Consider the following 19,791-nt stretch of genomic DNA (forward strand, 5'->3'; position numbering starts at 1 on the left):
AACTAGGAAAAAACATGTTGTACTCAAGTTAAACAGGATGAGGTTGAGTGCAGTTTAATGCGAGTAGACAGGACCAATCAAAGAGCAGAGAACACTTAAAAATGTCTCAAACGGGTGTCCATCCTTGAAGAAAAGAAAACCAAGCTGTCCCTTTTTTATCATCTGGGAGCATCTTCTTTGGCTCGCGTACCCTCAGACGCCACCTGTAGGAAGAACACGGCCGCGTCATCGAAAGCAAAAGTGGCTTGGTGCCGGGCCAACGCGCGCAACCGACACAAACCTGCTCGTCTGCAATGTCGTTGACATCCGGCCCCGACGCGTCCAGATCCACCTGATCCGGGTCGTCGGCCGTCAGGAGGTCCATCGGGGCCTCGGCGATGGCCCGAATGGTATGGTCCTCCAGGGCCAGCGCCGTGTCGAACTGCAGGGGGGACGGAGGCCCCTGCATTCCGTCTCCTTCCACATCCAGGTCCTGCAGAAGAGGCAGACCGACACATTGAACGTCAGCGACAGCAACGAGGACCCCCTCGTTGTTCCCGTTGCACGCACGTCGCTGAACTCCAGAGGAAGGCTCTCGGTGGGCCGGAGCTCGGCGGCGCTCAGGTACAGCTCTCTGGCAGCCGGGGTGGGATGTTCCTGCTGGGGGGGCTCCCGCTCGGGCCGGTACATCGGGGTCGGCAGGGGGAGGTGAAGTGGGCAGCGGGGGTCGTCCGACTGGCCCATGTGCACCGCACGCTCGCACGGGACGTCCTTGGTGCCCGGACAGCTTTTGAAAAGGACCTGGTTGCCGTCCTGGAAGATGTCTGAGGGCGACGTCGTCAAGGATTACGGAGGGGGTCCAAACCACTGAACAGGAAATGCGGCAAGTGCCACGTTGTGAAAAAATTCCCCATCCCCAAAACTCAATTCCTCCAGAATCTCGGAAAGTCTCGTCTCATTGCCAATTCTAGTGATTAGGGAATGACAAATGATCGCAAACACAGTCAAAGCGTTTGCAATCACTTACTCATTCCTTACTACTTAATCACTACAAACGGATTTTAGTGAATATTTGCAGGAACTCTCTGTTGAAACGGCCATTTCAACCTGATTCGGCATTTTGACAGGCTTGTCAGTTTGGGGAATTCTTGTCACATTGCTAATTAAATGTTCTTCCACTAGCTGGCAGAAGGTGCATTCTAGAGAATAATAGTGTAGTGTTCAAATAAATAGGCCCACATTTCACCCTGAGAAATTAGATTAGTAAGAAAATCGAGAGGAAAGCTGGCAATATTTAAGAGTACAGTTGTGCCCATTAGTTCACATTCCATGGCAGGATTTGTAAGCTGTATACAATTTTTTAAAGCAAGTCTTTGTTTTGTTTTGTTTTTTCGCAGAGAGGCATGTATTTTAGCTAAATTTGCTTGGGGGTTGTTCGTTTCATCCCCAACAATCTTCTTGGCGGTGATGGCTGAAATCTTTTCTTACATCTACCAGACTGTGGATTGCTATCAACACCAACAATAATTTTCTACTTCTTTTCCAGAATTTGAACACTACTGATGGACATTTTCAAATTTTTAGATTTCTTTTGATGGATTTCTGGAGTTCAACTAGGTTTTCTAACAAGTCCTTTGCTCACTGGCTAGTGGCCCTGGAAAACGTGTGGGCATCAAGTCTCAAGCGCTGATTAACTTGACAATTTCTACACAAACACGTATTACAATCAAACAAGTAACATGTGGAAACATGCCCTTAAAAGCAATTTAAACGTCGTTGTGTGTGTACTACTTGGCCAAACATTCAAGGGTGTGTCATTTTTTTTTATCAGAGCCATTTGGGTGATTTCAGTTATCGCTATGATTCAAAAATGCCAATTATGTGATAAATAGCTTCACCTGATCAACATCCCAAATAAAAGAAATAGGGCCGCATTTACATTATTTTAGTCGCTTAATCCGTCAATTATTTTTTCAATTAGTTGGGTTAAAAAAAAAAAAACTCCTGCAAAAATGTAAATTATTTTCCTCAAAGCAAAACGCAGACGTGTAAGAATGCCTTACTGAGATTAAACACAAATAATCAGCCTGTTTTCATGGAGGACGTCAGGAATCGGACAGTGTTTAAAGTTGAGAACCAGAAATTCTGCACCTTTGCCCAATTTTAAGGTAAACCAGGTCTCTAAACGATCAATTGGGTATCAAAATAATGATCACTTAATATCATTATCGATTAGTTATTGAATAATTAACTGCTGCACCTCTAAAAGTTAAGTTTTGCAGATGATCAGTCATATTTTCCAATATGCTGCTAATATGGCACATGTTCTGCCATGTATAAACTTCTAAGCACAAAAATTGACATACTTTTTGTGAGGTTTTCGTTTGGTGCTGTGCTGTGAGATTTTTCGAATGTCAACTATCTGCCAATAAAGGTTGTTATTGTGACGACCAAACTCGTCTTACTGTGTGATAAGTGATGGAACTACTTGAGTGCGTGCACAGGTGACAAAGTAAAAGAAAAGAAAGTCAAAACCCAGCAACAGTTTGGCTTTAGGCACCGGTTCTTCTTCTCAAACCGCAGGGAAATCTTGAGTAGAAGCACCTGAGGCCAAAGCCCAACTGTGGCTGGGTTTCGACTTTGTGGACTTGAATTTGCCACCTCTGATGGCATGTTGATGTGAATGTAGAAACCAAGCAAAGAAAAATAAAAAAGGGACTGTTCCTTCCAACTGAATTGGTTATCCCTTTGGTTAGAGAGGGTACACCAACAGACCACAGGAAGGAGTTCATGTGGGCTCCCATTCAAAAACCAGAAGCTACGGCAAGCGACCAGTCACGACGGGGCCAAAAGTTTCTTGTCTTTTGCGAGGATACGGGAGACACAGTGGCGCGTCAGGGGAAGGCAGGGATTGGGGCATCGGTTTCCATCCACCAAGGAGATGCATTTCTCCTGCACCGCTCGTGTGTGTGCCTACAAAATGGGGAACAGTATCAAAGTCAATCGGGCTTTTTTTTTTATTTTTTTTTAACTTCCAATTCAAAATGGCACGATGAATCTTGAAGAAAGCGGGCCTTCTCCAGTCCCTTGTAACAAAACCCTAAAGCCTCCATTTTCTCCATTGCGTGTAAAGACAGCTGAGCACTGAACGACGTGGCTGAACATGAAAAAAGCTACCCCTGGCGTTCTTGTCAGGAAATGACAATCTGTGTATTGTTTGCCGAAAGCACACGATGCCATTGTCAAAAGAAACGTCAGATTGCCCTAGGCGATCATTTTTCATTCATGCTGCGAAGTTTCACCATGGTACACATGCATCTTTTGCAAATTTCTCCAGGATGCCATCCAGAGATATTGGAGGGATTGTTGGCAGTCATAACCCTACTGCGTCAACCCCAGCTTTCGGATGCAGAAAGACTTCACCATAACGCTTCGCTTTTTATCCACCGGTACATATCGCTGGAATCGGGCGGAAAAATTATATTTCCAAAATTAGCCATTTTTAACACTTTATATCGGCCAATCATTGGGGGGGTACGGGTAAAAAAAAAGGGAAAAAAATGGTGGAAGAAGAGTCTCGATTGAAAATACCGTATTGGCCCGAATATAAGACGGCCCTGATTATAAGACGACCCCCTCTTTTTCAAGACTCAAGTTTGAAAAAGGTTTTTTTGAACACCAAATTAATTTCTGTACAGAAAATAATTACAGTACATCTGAAATAAATGATTATAACAATATATTTGAGGGAAAAGGCATGTTATTTTCCCTCATTCAAATCTTAATCTCAACATTTAAATATGTAAACTAAAGTGCCATCGCATTCGTAAATAAATGGCTTCTGGTTTTTGAAATTTAAATAAACCAATCTATTGTGATCAAACAACAAAATTGCAATAACTGCATTAACCATCAAAGTGAAGTCTAACTAACTGTTGTCTTGAAACAAATCGGAATATGGAAACACATTGCAATAAAATAATGCAAAGTGTTTTAACTTGAGTAGCTGAGATCTATCATGACAGAACGTTACTTTTCACAAACAATTATCTGCCTCGCTGTGCTCAGTGTCGCTAATCCCATCCTCTGGCTCCTCCCATAGTACTTCATCCTCACGTGGCAGGGGTTGCTTTGGCCTGCGGAGTCAAATTCAGCATTCGCTTCGATGATATCTGGCGCCATCAAGCGTCGTGAATAGGTATGATGTCTAGACCCCCAATATAAGACTACCCCCACTTATTTCAATGCAAAAAACACCGTCTTATATTCGGGCCAATACGGTATTACAAGACAGCTGGCAATATGGAGAACTCTACTTTGACAACGGCTGCCAGCCAATGAGTCAAGTGTGTGTTGGGGCTGAAATTGCATTTGAACCAGGAAGCTGCAAATGAATTGCCTGCAGCGGGATGTTGCGGATTGTCGGAATCCAGATCTATCTGAACGAGAGGCGCTGCACTACGGGCGTGGGGATGTCCCGCTTCTGTGCGTTGCGTTTGAAAGGCGAACGCCAATGAATGGCCGGTCTACGGTTAAGGAGATGCGCGTGTGCGGCTCTCGCGAGCACCTGCGGAGCCCCCTCGGTCACCGTCTGTCTCCGCTCTCTCAGCTGGCGGTGCAGCAGAGCCTCCACGCCGTAGCGGCGGCGGTAGCGACGGAGAGCCTTGAGCTTTTTCAGGTTCTCCCTCTCCTTCATGGACAGGCCTTCGGGTCCCGTCAGTAAACTGCTTCCTGTCGTCGAAAAACCAAACATGCAGTTGGGCCGGAGGCATCTGGCCAGCGGTGTCGGGTGATTGGCGATGACGCAATATTTACCGATGGTTTCATGCTCGATTTTACGGTTGTGAAGGTATCTGCGCTTCTTCTCCTTGAGCAGATGCTGGAGGCGTTTGAATTGGTCGATGTAGAGGGACTGCAGCCTGATGAGTTTCTCTCGAGTGAAGAGCGCCACCTCCTCTGCAGTGTACACGCCAGCGTGTCTGCGGGGGTGCATGAAGAAGACGTAATAATAGAAGTCTTCCGCGTCGCAATCTGCGCTCACGCCAAGACCCCGGCCCTACAAATAACTTTTCATACTTCTCAAAAGAAAACATTATCATTTCCCCAAACTCTTTTTCAAAGGTCTTAAGAGTCATGAGGGACGCAATAAATAAAGCAATGAGCTGACTGTCATGGTATTAGGCGGCTATTCGATTGTATGTGAATTTCTATGGCTCTAGAGCTTGGTTCTGCAAGGAAGGATTAGAGCGATTCATTTTACCAAAACAAGCCTACTCAAAATATCTAACCTCACTCTTATTACTCGTCAAAAAAAAAAAAAAACTGATGGGTAGCCAGCCCGACAAGCAGGCGAGGTGACGCTGGTTAAAGCAGGTTGGAAAACAAGATAATGCAGAAAAAGATACAGATTTCTATTAGCTGTGATGGAAGTCAAGTCAAGTCAAGTCAAATTTATTTCTATAGCCCTTAATCACAGGAAAGTCTCAAAGGGCTTCACATGCCCATAGCTGACAGCATATAAACGACATTAATGTGAAAGTTAATCAAATGAAGTGCTGCAGGAAGATGACGTTGGTGAATTAGTTCCCTGCCCAGTTGGTCAATGTAGAAATCAATGTCGAAATTAAAAGTGCAGTATGCTAAGTGACGACCAAACTAAAGATGGAGTCCTTAATTGTGTGTATTTTAAAAAAAAAAAAAAAAACAGTGTAAAGAAAACATAAAATGCCAAATAGGAAAGTAGTAGTTGGCATTTTCATAGGTTATGATTTAGTGACCCACACGGGCATCCTTGCATTTCTTGTGCATGTTTTCTACTAGGGGTGAGCGATATATATCGTCATCGAGAGAGTCATCAATCTTGCTTTCACGATTTTACATTATCGAGTATAAGTACTGCCTCAAAAAGGATTAAAAAAAAAAAAAAAAAAAAAAATCTAGATATTTTCTTTAGCCCATGTAGCCCACCCGTATTTTCTACATCAAAATCTCTGAAAGCCATTTCAGGGTATTGTTCCAAGATGAGTTTCAGTAGAAAAAAATAATGTGCAGATAGTAAGCAACTAAAAATGAATGGCAAAAGTGAAAGTCGTGAAGCGCATTTTGACTTGACTTCAACGTGTGAACAACAGTTCCGCATGACTAAATGCTAACAATATTAGCTCCTTAGGCCATTCTGCTCAGAGCTTTGCTTGGCACTGAAGAACAAACTCGGGTGGGATCATCTGTCTTACTTGAGCGGATCCTCATGGTCACTGTCGATGCTGTCGGCCTCACTTTCGGGGTCTCCTCTCCACGTCTGGTCCAGAACCAGCGGACCCTGCTCCTCCTCGCTCACTGGACTGTCCTCATCTGGATAAAACACATTACACGCTTGACTACTGTATGCACACACGTAATACAAAGGTCCGCACTTTTTTTTTTTTTAAAGAGAACAATGATGTAAACCCTGCATCACTACTTTCGCCAGTATTACAAATCAAAATGTCCAAATGATTTACTTTTTCCAGACCCCAATGACCAGACTTCTTGATTGAAAAACAAACAAACAAAACAAACATAATTCTGGTGGAGTGATTAGCACATCCGCCTTACAGTCCTGAGCTTCAGGATGCGCAACGGCTCTCTGCCGTCTGCGAGTAACAATGCGCCGCTGACAAGATCACTTGACACATAACATACACAGTCATCTCATGGAACATCGGAGATGACAAGCATTTACCTAGAATACGACTGGCTTCGGAGCGACCTCCATCGAGGCCGCGCGTCTCCGCACGGCTGTACCCGCTCAGCTGGGACAAGAGCATCTCTGGCGATGGACCGGACGATGCCTTCCTCATCTGAGCGCGGAGGGCCATGGCGTTCCTGCGGGTGTGCTCGGCGCAGAATGTCACACTAAAAAAAAAAAAAAAAAAAAAAATTAAAAAGTAATAAAGACATGACAGACAAAAGTGGAAAACGGTGTGAGAAAGCTCAAGTAACATCACACTAATGTGGAAGCAACGGACTGTATGAAACACTATACAAATGGATCAGGACCCCAATGCCTGTTGACAACAGTGGAGTTTTCTCGATCAGATCACGTGATCAGAAATCGGGTCGATCCTGTATCTTTAAGCTGATCTGTAACAAGTGAAAAAGATTGAATTTTCTTATTTTTCCAATTTTTAATAGTTACAAAGCAACACAAATAAGGTGGTACCTGAGGTACAAATACATTATTGAATGGAACAGTAATATCTTACGGTAGTTTGATACCACAAAATGTAATGTTTCCTGTTTCCGCGGTGAAGTGAAAAAGAAAAACACGTCCAGTCGATTGCTAGAACCCCCCCCCCAAAAAAATACTTGTTTTTTCAGGCTGTCATTTCTTAAGGCTGGTTGCACAGAACTTATTTGGTCATAAATGCACCACAAAAAAAAAAGGAGACCGCATGTTCCCTAACATAAGAAGAGCGCAAAACCTAAAAACAACAGACAATTTGGCTGTCTTTCTCTCTTCTTTATGCATTGCCGCAGTGTCGGATTGAGACTCGGTAGATAGGCCTATGAAGATAATTACGACAGAGACTTATTGCTCAATAAACAAAAATCGACAAGATTAGGTTTTTTTCCCCCCAGTCTTGATAAATTGTCATTTACATGCGTGTTTGTTTACACATATCAACATTCAGTCGCGCTGATTCATTCGCTCTCGGGACGCGCAGGCTTTGTGATGGCAATAAGACGTCATCTCTGCGTGTTACTTTCTACCGTCAATAAAACACATTACATTCATGTCACTCACCACAGGAATATGGTTTCCTCCTTCCTCCAAAAGTGTGCTTTTGAGCTGCGTCACCGAGCTCCGCCATAATTGTTTACCTCTGCTTGTGTATTTCCCGTGAGATGTGCACCAGACGTACGGACTTATACACACTTATACAGTATGCGTGTCTATAGACGCACTGTCATTTTTGCCATAGGGAGAGAAAATAACGCGAAAACGCCGGAGAAATCAATGTATTTAAGTTAAGATCGCTATGGTGCGGATGACGAGCATAGAAGTACTTTCTGTGCTACAAAGATCAAGATACCTTGCGGATAGAGCAAGAGCATGCGCGGAACACAAACCGACGCCTCGTTCGAAGGAGTTGACCTGATTCCGTTTCCGTGACAATATTCAGGTTAGAAAAGGGGTTTGCGCAAATTTACATGGTCTTTAAAACCCCGAATATTCCCAATATTTGGGTTTTAAAAGGGTTATTGACTGCATGTAAATATGTAGTCAATTTAGTCAATTGTGTCATGCTTCAAAGCCCCCTCAAAAAAGAAAAGAAGTGACAGAGAGGAGTAGCGGTTATTGAATCCTTGACTTTTTAAAACCACTGTAAATTGTCAAAGTAATCGTAAGGCGACACTGAATTGGTTGATCGTGGGAGGTTGGCTGCTTGGAAAGTAGATCTTGGGTCAAAAAAGGTTGGGCACCGAATAAAACTAATAAAGTTCTGCTTGTATAAAAATGTGATGAAATGTCATGCTTTTCAATTACATTGTTTTGCAAGGATGTCGGCTTATGAGAAAACAAGCAATACAAAACATTTATATTGCTTGAATGAGACTTTTTCATCAAACTAATCTGAATTCCCAGTTAACTCATAAATCCCATGGAAAATATTTTCAACATTTTCAAGGGGTTCAGTATTTCAACGCCTTGCACACTAGTTAACGTTTAAAAATATCAAATCCATAATATGCCCTGTATGTAAATGTATGTTTTCTATGTACGGCCATTTTAAAACAATGCATTTTTTAACTTATTCTTAACTTCTATAAAATTGCACCAGAAGGAGCTTTTCCTGTACCGCTTACCCGTCTTTCCTCTCGACCTTGGGCGCAGCATTGGGGCAGCGTTTGCCATTCTTAGCGGAGACGTAATTGCATTGCTTGTAGGGGGCGCTTTTGTCCTCCAGAATGTGCTTGATGCAGAACTCCAAGCCGTCCAGGCGGGGCTGCGAGCACGGCCGCTGCGTGAAGGCGCAAGTCTGAGCCTCCTGCGGACGAGCCGGCTGCTGCGTCAGACGGTTGCGACTGCTCGGCAAGACATGGATTCGGATCCTGTTCATCCCGACTCTGCAAACGGGTTCATAACAACGTACATCTTAGGATGGACAAGATAAAATTAGCACAAAAAAAAAAAAAAAAAAGAAGAAAGAGATATAAACACTCGGGAGTGTTGACGTCAGAGGCACAACAATTAGTCGATTAGTCGAGAACTAATCAATGACCAAATTAATTGAGAACTACTATTATTTACTACAGTAAAAGGAATTCGAACAAACAGTGAGAGAAAGATCATTTCCTATAGTTGTCACCACAGTATATACAATTCAGAAGAACCGCTCAGTCTTAACATCAAACTAGGACCCGTTTAATTCGAGTACATTGGTTGAAGAAAATGCTCAAGGCATTTTTTCTGCCTCGAGTACCCGCTTATTTATGTGTAAACTGTCAAGGAGTAGTAGTCAAGCTAACTGTTCATGCTATACATAACAGTAACACGCTGCCAACGCAGTAAGAAGGGCAACTTCAAAATAAACCTTACCAAATAATATATCGACATCAATGCCTTGCTATGCTTTTATTTTCAAGTTGTTCCCGGCAGCAGAATCAACCCAAACACTTTTTTTTTTTTCAAGAATATGTTCCCAGCAGGCCCACTAGTTGAAACATGGCATTCTGATTAATATTGCGTTGGTAGAATACGAATTAAGGAGCAAAATCTACACCTTTTTAGCCCTCTCAGGGGGCGCCCATTTTGTCACTTCTGTCGACTGAAAATTACATCACAATTGCTCAGGGCTCAGGTAACGGCCAATCACGGCTCAGCTTCAGAAAACAAGTCAGCATTTTGACTGTATTCAAACTTTGTGTTATTACTTTGCGTATATACTGTAGATCAGGGGTCACCAAGTCCGGTCCTCAAGGGCACCTATCCTGCATAGTTTTCCATCTCTCCTCGCTGCAACACACCTGATTGAAATGATCAGCTCATCATCAAGCTTTTCAGAAGCCTGATAACGATATAGATCATTTGAAACAGGTGTGTTGCAGCAGGGAGAGATGGAAAACATGCAGGATAGGTGCCCTTGAGGACCGGACTTGGTGACCCCTGCTGTAGGTATACGATGCTCCTGGCCTCTTGACTTTTCCTAATTATATATACATTTCATTACCATGGTGCGATTTTATGGTCTTAAACAATATAAAAATAGTTACGAGGCCATCTTACTCCTTTAACTACGACGTCCCAGTCAATTTGACAGTACGCATGTTGCGCCGGAACGGTGCCACCAGGTCTCTATAGCAACCAGAGTTTGCATTGAGAAATGCTGCTGGTCACCATGATCGATTAAAATAAATAAATAAATAAATAATAATAATAATCTATAAGCGTAGAGGAGACTGCTTCAAAATACAGAAGAGCCCGAGGAGGAATTGCTCGTCTGACACACAGGAGGAGGAGGAGCAGCCTTATCGCGTGTTGTAAGATAGGCTGTAGATGTGATAGTCATGACGTTGTGGCTAGTGCATGCCACACAGTCGAAATAAATAAAATAGGACAGTGTTTTGTTGAGTCTTTATTCAAACGTGAACAGCCTCGCTCTAATTCACCTCCCTCTCTCATTTCTTCTCAGAAAATCCACTTCCCTTTATGCTTAATCCGTCTTTTTTTTTTTTTTTTTTTTGCAGTTTATTGCAGGCTAAATGGGCGTCCGTCATAGACGAATAGACGGACCGTTCCGTCGGCTTGGCGGAATGCCCAGCTCTGGTCATTTGTTGCACGTTTGTTACTTCAGAAGTGTGTTTGAAAGTGGCAGCCCTCCGCAATAATCACTATCGAAGAAGTAGCTCCCAGTTTCAAAAAGGTTGGTGACACCTGCTTTACAATGTCACAGCTTCCTTAACTGACATACTGAAAACATTTTATTCAATCTCTTTTCGGTGACATTGGTCATGCTGATAAAAAAAAAAAGTATTGTATTTTGCTGTCACGTGCCTACAATAAGTTTAACGAGACGTGTTTACAAACGGTAGCACGCAGGTGACTTCTCACGGTCGACAAGACGCAGCCTCTTCATGGTATGCCAATAAAAGTAGGAAGGCGTGGAGGGCTCGTTAATAACATTAATAGTAACATATTAACAAAACAATTGGTCATAGAAAAGAAATGTTGCTGTATTTGCTTGGTAAGGTCTTCGCGAAGGTCCAACCAAGCACGCCGCGTTTCGATCCGCCTCTACGATCTGCGTCACTCTTAATGCGTGAAACTACGTTAAGAGTTTTAAATGTTTCATACATGTATCCATGGCTTGTTTTCCCTTTATCGGTGATTGATTGAACTGAATATTATTCATATACTGCACTTTTTGTTGTTCTTTACAATTTACTCTATGTGTGTGACACATTTGTAAATAAAGTTTTTTTTAAGAAGTGCGTCACTCTTTTACGGCAGCGCCATCTTTGTCTGGGAGTTGCTAATCGTAGCTAAGCTAACGCTTGTTATCTTCAGCTTGCGACCAACATTTTGCGCCTTTGCTGTGCCTGTGAAGCACAGTAACGTCTAAGGGGGGACGATAACTGTTCCCATGACAACAAGACGAGATTATCTATTAAAAGCCAGTTACTATGTCACGTACCTCTCTAGTGATGATCCGCCACAACCAAGCTGCTGAAACACAATGAAGCGCTGCACTTTTCCAACGGCCAAGCGGTTGACTAAAGCCCGCCCTCCACGAGCTGATTGGTCCAAGGGTCTCACTCAATTGAGCTCACTTGCGTTAAAGGTTGCCAATCAAAAGTGGCAGACTGCTTATTTTCTAACGTAGCAACAGTTATAATTACAATTACGAAACATATATTAAAGTATTCCCTTAAAGTATTTATTGACTTTAATATGAAAAAAATATATACATATGTAAAAGCAAGTGTTCACATACAACAGGTTACCTGGAAGTAGTTCCACTAACATTTCATTAATGACCAAGTCCTGTGTACATTACAAAATTCCAAGATGCAGTAAAAGCTCTGGTAAATAAAGTGATTTGCATTGCTGTGTTGCATGGCAGTTGTACGGTTAAATGAGTTTTGTTTTTGTTTTTTGAGAGAGACAAAAATAAAGTTAGATTTGCACTTGCACTACCGGTACACCGCAGTGCAACTTTTCAGTGCATTTACTCTCTACAGAGTTACAAAATAAATGTGATTAAAACACCTGTAGTTTGTTTTTTTCGGTCAAACCATGAAGCCAATGTACAAACTAAAATATATAATAAAAGAGGTCATTTGTTGTCCAGCTGCAAATTGTTGTTGAAACACAAAAAGATGGAATCAATCCAAGTATGGAGCAGACATACAGATGGTTAAACATCTTTGTCCTCACAGGCAAACAGGATTATTCTTGATGGCTAAGCATACCTTGGAGCTGGACAGGTTAGTTGAATGTACAATGCACAAGGAGCAATACATCAACTTTAATAAGATTACATCAGACCAGCATCAGCTCACAGGCGTACACTGGACTTTCACTTATAAAAGCAAACAAATCCCCCCAAAAAAACACTCCCAAAAAGGAATGCCAACATGAAAGACAGCCAACAACAGTTGGTTATAAATTGATATGGTCACCATCGTCATAAATCTAAACATGACGAGAAAAATTCCAAGGATAAACAATACAAAATCTTTCGCATCACTGTGCAATATCAGCACGATGCGTTAGAGAATTATTAGAATTTTTGACCCACAAAACACCTTTCTGCGACTGTCAATAAGTATGCTTAACACCATTTTGCAACCATTTAAAACAATGACTGCAACACTCGAAACAAAAAATGTACATCTTTTTTTGATTTTTTTTTTTTTAACACAATGTAAAAATATGTAATGTTTTATACATTTTACAATCTTTGCATACATTTACTAAATGTAGCAAATAAAATCCAGAACACCAAGCCCGTCTTTTTGGGCTGGGGCTGCTTTGGAGATTGACTCTGTCACATCTATACAGTATTCATTGTTGATCATTACGGGGGAAGATAAAAAGGAGTTTATGTAAATTGACGAAGAGGAAAAAATATGTATATTGAAAAAAAATTGTTTTTTTTGTTTTTGTTTTTTAAATCAATAAATAACACTAGTAAAATACTATAAAATATCCTGGCAGGTGTGTGGTGATCTAATCTAATGTCCTTAATTTCCTCTAAAAATTTAGGATGGGAAAAATGAACGATCGCACCCAAAATAACACTCACACCTTGTTGGGGACACGTCAAAGCTTTTCAAGCCTTTTCCGTAAATGTCAGTAAAAACAAAAAGCTGCAGAAGTCCTCCACACATTACACATCATGATTGTGATTGAGGGCCATAAAATGTTGACTTGTAAAAACCAAGCATAACAGACAGTAGAAACTCATTTGGGTAAGGGTGGAAGCGGGGGCGGGGGGTCTGAAGGCAGGGGTGGGGGTCTGGCGTTGCTCCCCCGTGCCCCGCCCGAGTACTTGTAGTCCCCGTATTGGGACCTGTAGTCAAACATGGACGGCTGCGAGGGCTGCACCCCCTGCGCGCTCAGAAGAGAGTTCAACATTTCAAAAGTGTCCTGGTACTCATTGGACTGGGCGCCGCCCGTTGCGCCGTGTCCGTTGGTGTCCGTCTTGTCGCCTTTAGGGTGCGAGTAGCTCCCCGGGGGATGGTGGGGGAGACCCAGCGCGGGCAGGATGTCGGAGGAGGAAGACAGGGTGGGCAGCTGATAGGGATTGCGAGAAGACTTGCTAACTTTGGAAGCGGGATGGGATCCCGCCGAAGGGTCCTGGGGATGAGTCCTCTTGCGAGACGACGAGGACGAGGATGAGCTCGTTCGGGATGAGTCACTGGGGGCTTTTTTGCCGCTTCCTACTGCGCCGCTGGAAGCGGACGAGTGCTTGTGCGAAGAGGAAAGGGACGCGCCGCTGGAGGAAGGGTGGTGGTGATGGTGGTGATAATGGTGGTGGTGGTTGGAGCGCTCCCCCCTGTGCTTGTCCCTGCTCTTGCCCTCCTCACCTGAGCTCCCCCTTTGTTTGTCGGGCACGCGAATGCGCACTTTGATGTCCTGCTCGGGCCCCCGGGCGCTGCCTCCCCCGGCGAGGGGGAACCTCATTTTCAAAGCGCTTCGATCATGTCTCTCCTTCTCCAGGGGGATTTTCAGAATAATTGGCGACTGGTTGGACAGGTCAGAAGAAGACGAACCCGACTGCTGCTTCTCCTTCCTCTGCTGCTGACCAATGAGAACCTGGGCAGCGTTGGCATAGTCCCGCTTCACGCTGGCCTCCATGTTCTCCAACTTCCTCTTCTGCGCAGCCAGGACATCGGCGTTCTTGGCGCGGTACTCGCTTAATGACACCTTGGCAGGGGCGTGGACCTCGTGGTTGGACTGCTGCTCGGGCCCTCCCTGACTTTTACCGCTCCAGGTGGGCGCGCTGCCAGGCGTCCCCCTGTCCTTGTCCGAGGCGGAGGGCGGCGCAGAGAGGCTCATCAGGCCCGCGACGGTACTCTCTGACGAGGCCATGGAGATCATGCTCATCATGGTGTCCCTCTGGTCTCCCTCCTCCTGGACCTTTGGCTTGGCCTTTGGCGTCTGACCTCCTGCCTGAGAAGAAATAAGAGACAGGTTACTTAACTGGAGATTTGCATAATTGAAGATCGGCTCTTTAGGCCTGGAAAACAAGGATTTTTTATTATTATTTTTTAATCTGAAGAGACATCTCTGAGCTTGTTTACATCTGCTTGTGTATTTGCGGTGAATTGCGCTCCAAATACCGCACTTCCGCATACAAGCACTTCCTGTACTACAAAGACCAGCATTCCTTACGATTGCGCATGCGCAGAGTGTCTCGATCGTGTCTGTTTACGCACCGGCAGTATCTTTGCCTTTTTCACCCTCCTCTCCTTCTTCTCCATCCACCTCTCAGCAGTAATGCTAAATACAGCATCTTATGTTTTTATTTTAATGTATTTGCATTTTTTTAATACCAAGTACTCTGACGTCAATTTCAACTTTAACGGTGAAATCCGACATCTGCGGAAATTCCAGTAAAGGAAGGAACAGAACTCGTTCGTAAATTGAGGACTTCCTGTATATGAAGCCCAAAATATTCTGTTTGATTTTATACTATAAAAATAACATGCAAAAAAGTAACTACATAAGTAATATTTTTTTAATGCTTAAATACTGTATCAAATATGAGACAATCCTCAAAACTTAATGAATTATCATGAATATACAAGGCCAGTTCCGACGGTGCCACCAGCCAAAAAGTTGCAATGTAGGACCCTGATTTCATCCCTTTGTAAGCCTCCTGGCAAGCAAGGTTGCTCATCACATCATTTCAAGTACCTTCCAGTTGCGAATCCGTTTCAATCTGCTGGGTGTTTTCTCCAGAATCTGCAGGAACTCGTGTGTGAGCTCTGAATGAAGTTATTGAAGAAATGGGGGGGAAAAAACAATATCAGCTGGAGAGAATTACACTTCAAACATCAGAATACAACGTTCCCCTACTTCCGCACTTCGACAGTAGACACCCGGAGGCGGGATTCAATAATCAGACTATACTGTTTGACTAAAAATTACAAGGCACTTTTTGACCAGATTTCTTACAGAAACCTATGCATGACTTGTTTTAAAACCTTGTGCGAGTCTACAAGGAGCTTGGACGCACATACCATCCAGTAACTTGAGGGTTACTGTGGGGTCAACATATTCCCACCAGTGTTTGCCATCTGTAGACACAGGAATCTCCCAGTTGGACCACTTGCAGGCCAGATGGATGCACACGCAAGCCACGACGGGCGGACTGTATTGCAGGCAGAAGGTGGTCAAGTGGAGACTATGTGGCAGCGTACATCGCAGGACAGCAAGAAAATAGCAGGAAAAAGGAAGGAGGGGGACACAAATTCAGTATATTGAGTTGAGTGGAATTATGTTTGAAATAACCTGGAACACACATGAACTAGGAAAATACCTGTTGGTGGCCATGAAGTAAGACGTTTGCGCCAGATCCTTACTTGCTGAAACAACAACAGAACAGAGAAGCACACTTAAAATCTGAGTCGGTTCAACAACACAAAAGTGTAACGCGTGGCCCCGCCCCCGCCAAAAATGAGTCAAAAGTGTCTTTTGATGCTCACCTCGAACGAGCTGGGTGCACTTGACGACATGCGTGTGCGGATGATCGATGGTGATTTCAAACGCTGCATAGAGAGGATAAAGAAAAAAAAAAAAAAAGGGTGAGTCAGCCTCAGACGCCAAACGTGATAAAATCGCGCTCCAAATCGACGGTACAAAAATGAACCCTGCATTAGCCCAAAAAAAAGAGTTAATTGCAATTTGCATGGGGTCTTCCAATAACAATCTGTCCTAAATGAGAAGACTCAAGTTTTGACAACAACGATATGTCTTTAGTTACTAGTCAGTTCATCTTATTGATGCTATTTTCCCTCTGACCGAATACACGGGGAGGGATTCGGCAGTCAGGGAAAACGACACGGCGTCGTCATCAAACAGATGGCTTGAAATGAGGAGAGGAAAAATAAAGTAAATGTGAAACTGCAAGGATTTAGTTATTTCGGTGGCTTGGTGAGGCATGAACGTGACTTTGCAGTGTTGCCAACTGCGTGCGACATTTCTGTTGGACAAAAGTCAAAACAAGTTACTACTTCCTGAGAATGACAGGGAGGGAAAATTCAAGGGAGCCAGGCTTTCCTTCCCAACTTACCCAAGGTCTGGAGTATTATGCTCTCAAGAATGACCAGGTCTTGGGCTTGTTGCAGGTAGGCCTGAAGTTGAGAGGACAGGCACATTACTCACTGCAAGGCCGCTATCCGTCGGTACACAAGATCAGCCGGTCATGCAGTTTGCTTTCAGTAATGTGAAATTATCTCAACGGCTTCTTGGAGGTGATCTTGAGAAGCGGACTTTCTGCCATCCATCCATTAGAAATGCTAGATGACCGCAAGTCAAAGGTTTTGACGCGGTGCTTAGGAACCAAATCGCTGAAGGCAACGCAAAACCTCTGCGGAGGCTTATTCAAGGCCGACCGGAAGACACGGCTGTACCCTATTGGGTAAATACAGGAGTGCGCTGATCCCCAAGAAATACTTTTGATAACCTCAAACTTACATCACTGCGTACATCTGGTGAGGGCTCTTGCGGATTGAGACAGGCGTGGGCCACCTTGATAACATGTTCCAGCTTTCGGGGCTGCTCCTCAACCTTGGCGGCCAGGAAAAGAGCTGCAGGAGAAATGACCTGAGAGAGAGAGAGAGAGAGAGAGAGAGAGAGAGAACAAAAAAGTTACTACAAAGTTACTCAGTACCAGACATTTTCAGTCCCTCTGTGAAATGACATAATCATGTCATTGGGACAGAATGACTTAATAGTCAATAATCAGCAAGTGCTTGGCCAAGATTGGGCGACATGAAAATGCGCTAGCATACTCACATTTCTGTGAAATCTGGTGAATGACTGGACCATGTAGAAGCGATGCATGTACACGATAGCTGTATTAATTGTAAGCTGGGACCTAATGCATGCTTGTTAAGGGAAATGGCGTAAACATTTGAATTGCTTCACAAACTGTCACAAACTCTATTAAAATGAAATAACGTCACGTCACACATGGGCTGTAATTCTGGCGTGTACACAATTCCCAACATTACAGATGCCGCACAACGCACAATCCAGTACTGGAATTCACAATCTCAGACACATACAGAACCGCACATCAGCAAAACACTTGCCTGTCAAATGCCTATTCTTTTTTTTTTTTTTTGACGACAAACTGCTAACAAATCCCCTAACAAATGTTGTCTTTTATTCACAATCTTGAGTGTTTATTTGGAACACAACATATGTACTGTAAGTGATTTCAATAGATCACAGGTGTCAAGCTCCGGCCCTGAAGGGCCGCTTTCTTGCATGTTTTCCAATTCTCCCTGTTGCAACACACCTGTTTCAAATGATCAGGATAGTATCAGGCTCCTTCAGAGCTTGCTGATGAGCTAATCATATGAATCAGGTATGTTGCAATGAGGAGAGATGGAAAATATGGAGGAAAGCGGCCCTTGAGGACCCGAGTTTGACACCTATGCAATAGATAGAGATGACAGGATCAAAAACAAAGCTATAATTTAGAGGGATATGGGTGAGTGAAGACGCACCATCAGTTCTCTCAGAAGCATCGCCTCCCAGCTAATTTTCATTTTTAAATGAGACGAGTAACATTTTGACCTGCAGTGGTGACTCTTATTTTCCATGGCTGCCAAGGCTACATTTGTGAATTCTATCGACTCAAAATCACTCATACCCATGCTACGTTTATTCCATACACTGTATTTTAACAACTTATGGCGTGTTTGTTCATTGCCTTTAATTTGTATGTTTGAGTGCCATGCAACACAACCACACCACCTCACCCGCCATCAGCAAAATCTGGGGGAGGGGGGGCTGGCTGGGGTATCTCCTGGGCTCTGGGTTCTCTAGAATTACTTTAAGATCACCATTATGTGTCTGTGTTTAGAAAGCTTTCCACTGACAGCAACCATTTTAAAATGGGGCAAAGATTAATAAAAGTTAAGACTGTGAAACTCGGATTAAAAACAAAAGGTTCCACCTCAAATTTCAACCCCAACTGGACTGCGTCGTTGCGTTAAGACGTATAAGAGTCATAACTTCGACATTTGTCGCAGGAAAATTATACTTCTATGAGAAGAATATTTTCTAAATTATCTTTCTGACAATAATGGTCTCATGCAAATCAATTCACCTTGTAAATTGTACACGCAAAGCTAATATAAATATGGACTTGATTGATCAATCTAATGTTAGTGTTGCAAAGCAAGACGATTCTTCCTCACTCAAAATGAACCATTCAGCGGCACTTAAACGGGTACAATAAACATTGTGCTAGAAGATAAATCGTCCTTAGGATAAAGAGGAAGTCTGCAGGTTTTTAAAGTGGAATTTATGTGCGAGCTAAAGCTAATGAGAACGTGCTAACGTAAAGGCCCGAGGCCTTTGCGGTTCAGCTGCAGCTAAATAAAAATCAACAGCGTGTTAGTAGAGCCTAACTTGCATGAAATTAACAAAAACGTGGCGAAAAACACTCGAGCTGACGCGAGGTAAACGAGCGAATGCACAGAAGAATTAGGAAGCAAATAAACGTCCCGAGTCGAACGGGGCGAGAGATGCGCTACTAGCTTGGCTAGCCGCTAACAAGCAAAAGCTGCTAACGCAGCCAAAAGATACACATTGAGCCGCTGCCCCATGTCCTGCAGCAGGTTAGCCGCCTGTTGCCTGTACGACAGCTCCTTGTCCGGGTCAAGCCCGGCTCGCCGAGACGGGTTGTTGTCGATCTCTTGCCGGCTGTAGTACCATTTGTTGTTACAGCTTGCGGGAAGACAACGAAGCGAAGCCGCCATTACTGACGAGGGGGACAGTTTAAAATTGCAGCGCGTCACAGGAAATGCGTCACGCCCAACCTTACCAAACGGGAGGGAGCGGGGACGAAGCGTTCCTCTTGGCCGCCAGCAGATGTCAGTAAATCAAGACAGGAGTCAGGACCCCACCTTATTCTTACGGTGGAACCCGCATACCGGCGGTCAGGCACCCGCAGATTCACCTAATTCCGGACCCCCCAAAAAATCCTTTCCTAAAAACTATACAGTATTTTGATGCATGGCAGCTGCCATCAAGTTATTTGTTCCGTGTGATTCAAGGCTTTGGTTTCACTGAACCTGGGT

The 19,791-nt window shown here is 43.7% G+C and overlaps 2 protein-coding genes across 6 annotated transcripts; both read right to left on the reverse strand.

Moving 5' to 3' along the window:
- Nucleotides 1–38: 38 nt before the first annotated feature.
- On the reverse strand, nt 39–11,761 carry kansl2 (KAT8 regulatory NSL complex subunit 2). Of its 2 annotated transcripts, none has more exons than XM_086032832.1 (10): nt 11,658–11,761; nt 8,830–9,090; nt 6,701–6,873; nt 6,213–6,330; nt 4,795–4,958; nt 4,568–4,710; nt 2,856–2,952; nt 550–803; nt 281–472; nt 39–203 (listed from the first exon to the last, which is right to left on the reverse strand). In XM_086032832.1, the coding sequence occupies exons 2-10, from the start codon at nt 9,081–9,083 to the stop codon at nt 159–161; spliced, it is 1,440 nt and encodes a 479-aa protein (XP_085888958.1). In that variant the 5' UTR covers nt 9,084–9,090; nt 11,658–11,761; the 3' UTR covers nt 39–158. The 2 variants fall into 2 exon arrangements, with proteins under 2 accessions (XP_085888958.1, XP_085888952.1); XM_086032826.1 differs by having other exon boundaries at nt 4,547–4,710.
- Nucleotides 11,762–11,886: 125 nt separating this feature from the next.
- ccnt1 (cyclin T1) lies at nt 11,887–19,500 on the reverse strand. 4 transcript variants are annotated; one of them, XM_086032884.1, is made up of 9 exons: nt 19,298–19,500; nt 17,492–17,573; nt 17,171–17,299; nt 16,767–16,827; nt 16,180–16,242; nt 16,014–16,059; nt 15,715–15,878; nt 15,389–15,459; nt 11,887–14,641 (listed from the first exon to the last, which is right to left on the reverse strand). In XM_086032884.1, the coding sequence occupies exons 1-9, from the start codon at nt 19,468–19,470 to the stop codon at nt 13,430–13,432; spliced, it is 2,001 nt and encodes a 666-aa protein (XP_085889010.1). In that variant the 5' UTR covers nt 19,471–19,500; the 3' UTR covers nt 11,887–13,429. The 4 variants fall into 4 exon arrangements, with proteins under 4 accessions (XP_085889010.1, XP_085889000.1, XP_085888994.1 ...); XM_086032874.1 differs by having other exon boundaries at nt 16,014–16,065; XM_086032868.1 differs by having other exon boundaries at nt 16,014–16,068.
- Between the last annotated feature and the right edge of the window lie 291 nt (nt 19,501–19,791).

Source organism: Filicampus tigris, chromosome 1 (genome assembly GCF_054856515.1).
Source record: "Filicampus tigris isolate MCC_2025a chromosome 1, RoL_Ftig_1.0, whole genome shotgun sequence".
Lineage (NCBI taxonomy): Eukaryota > Metazoa > Chordata > Actinopteri > Syngnathiformes > Syngnathidae > Filicampus > Filicampus tigris.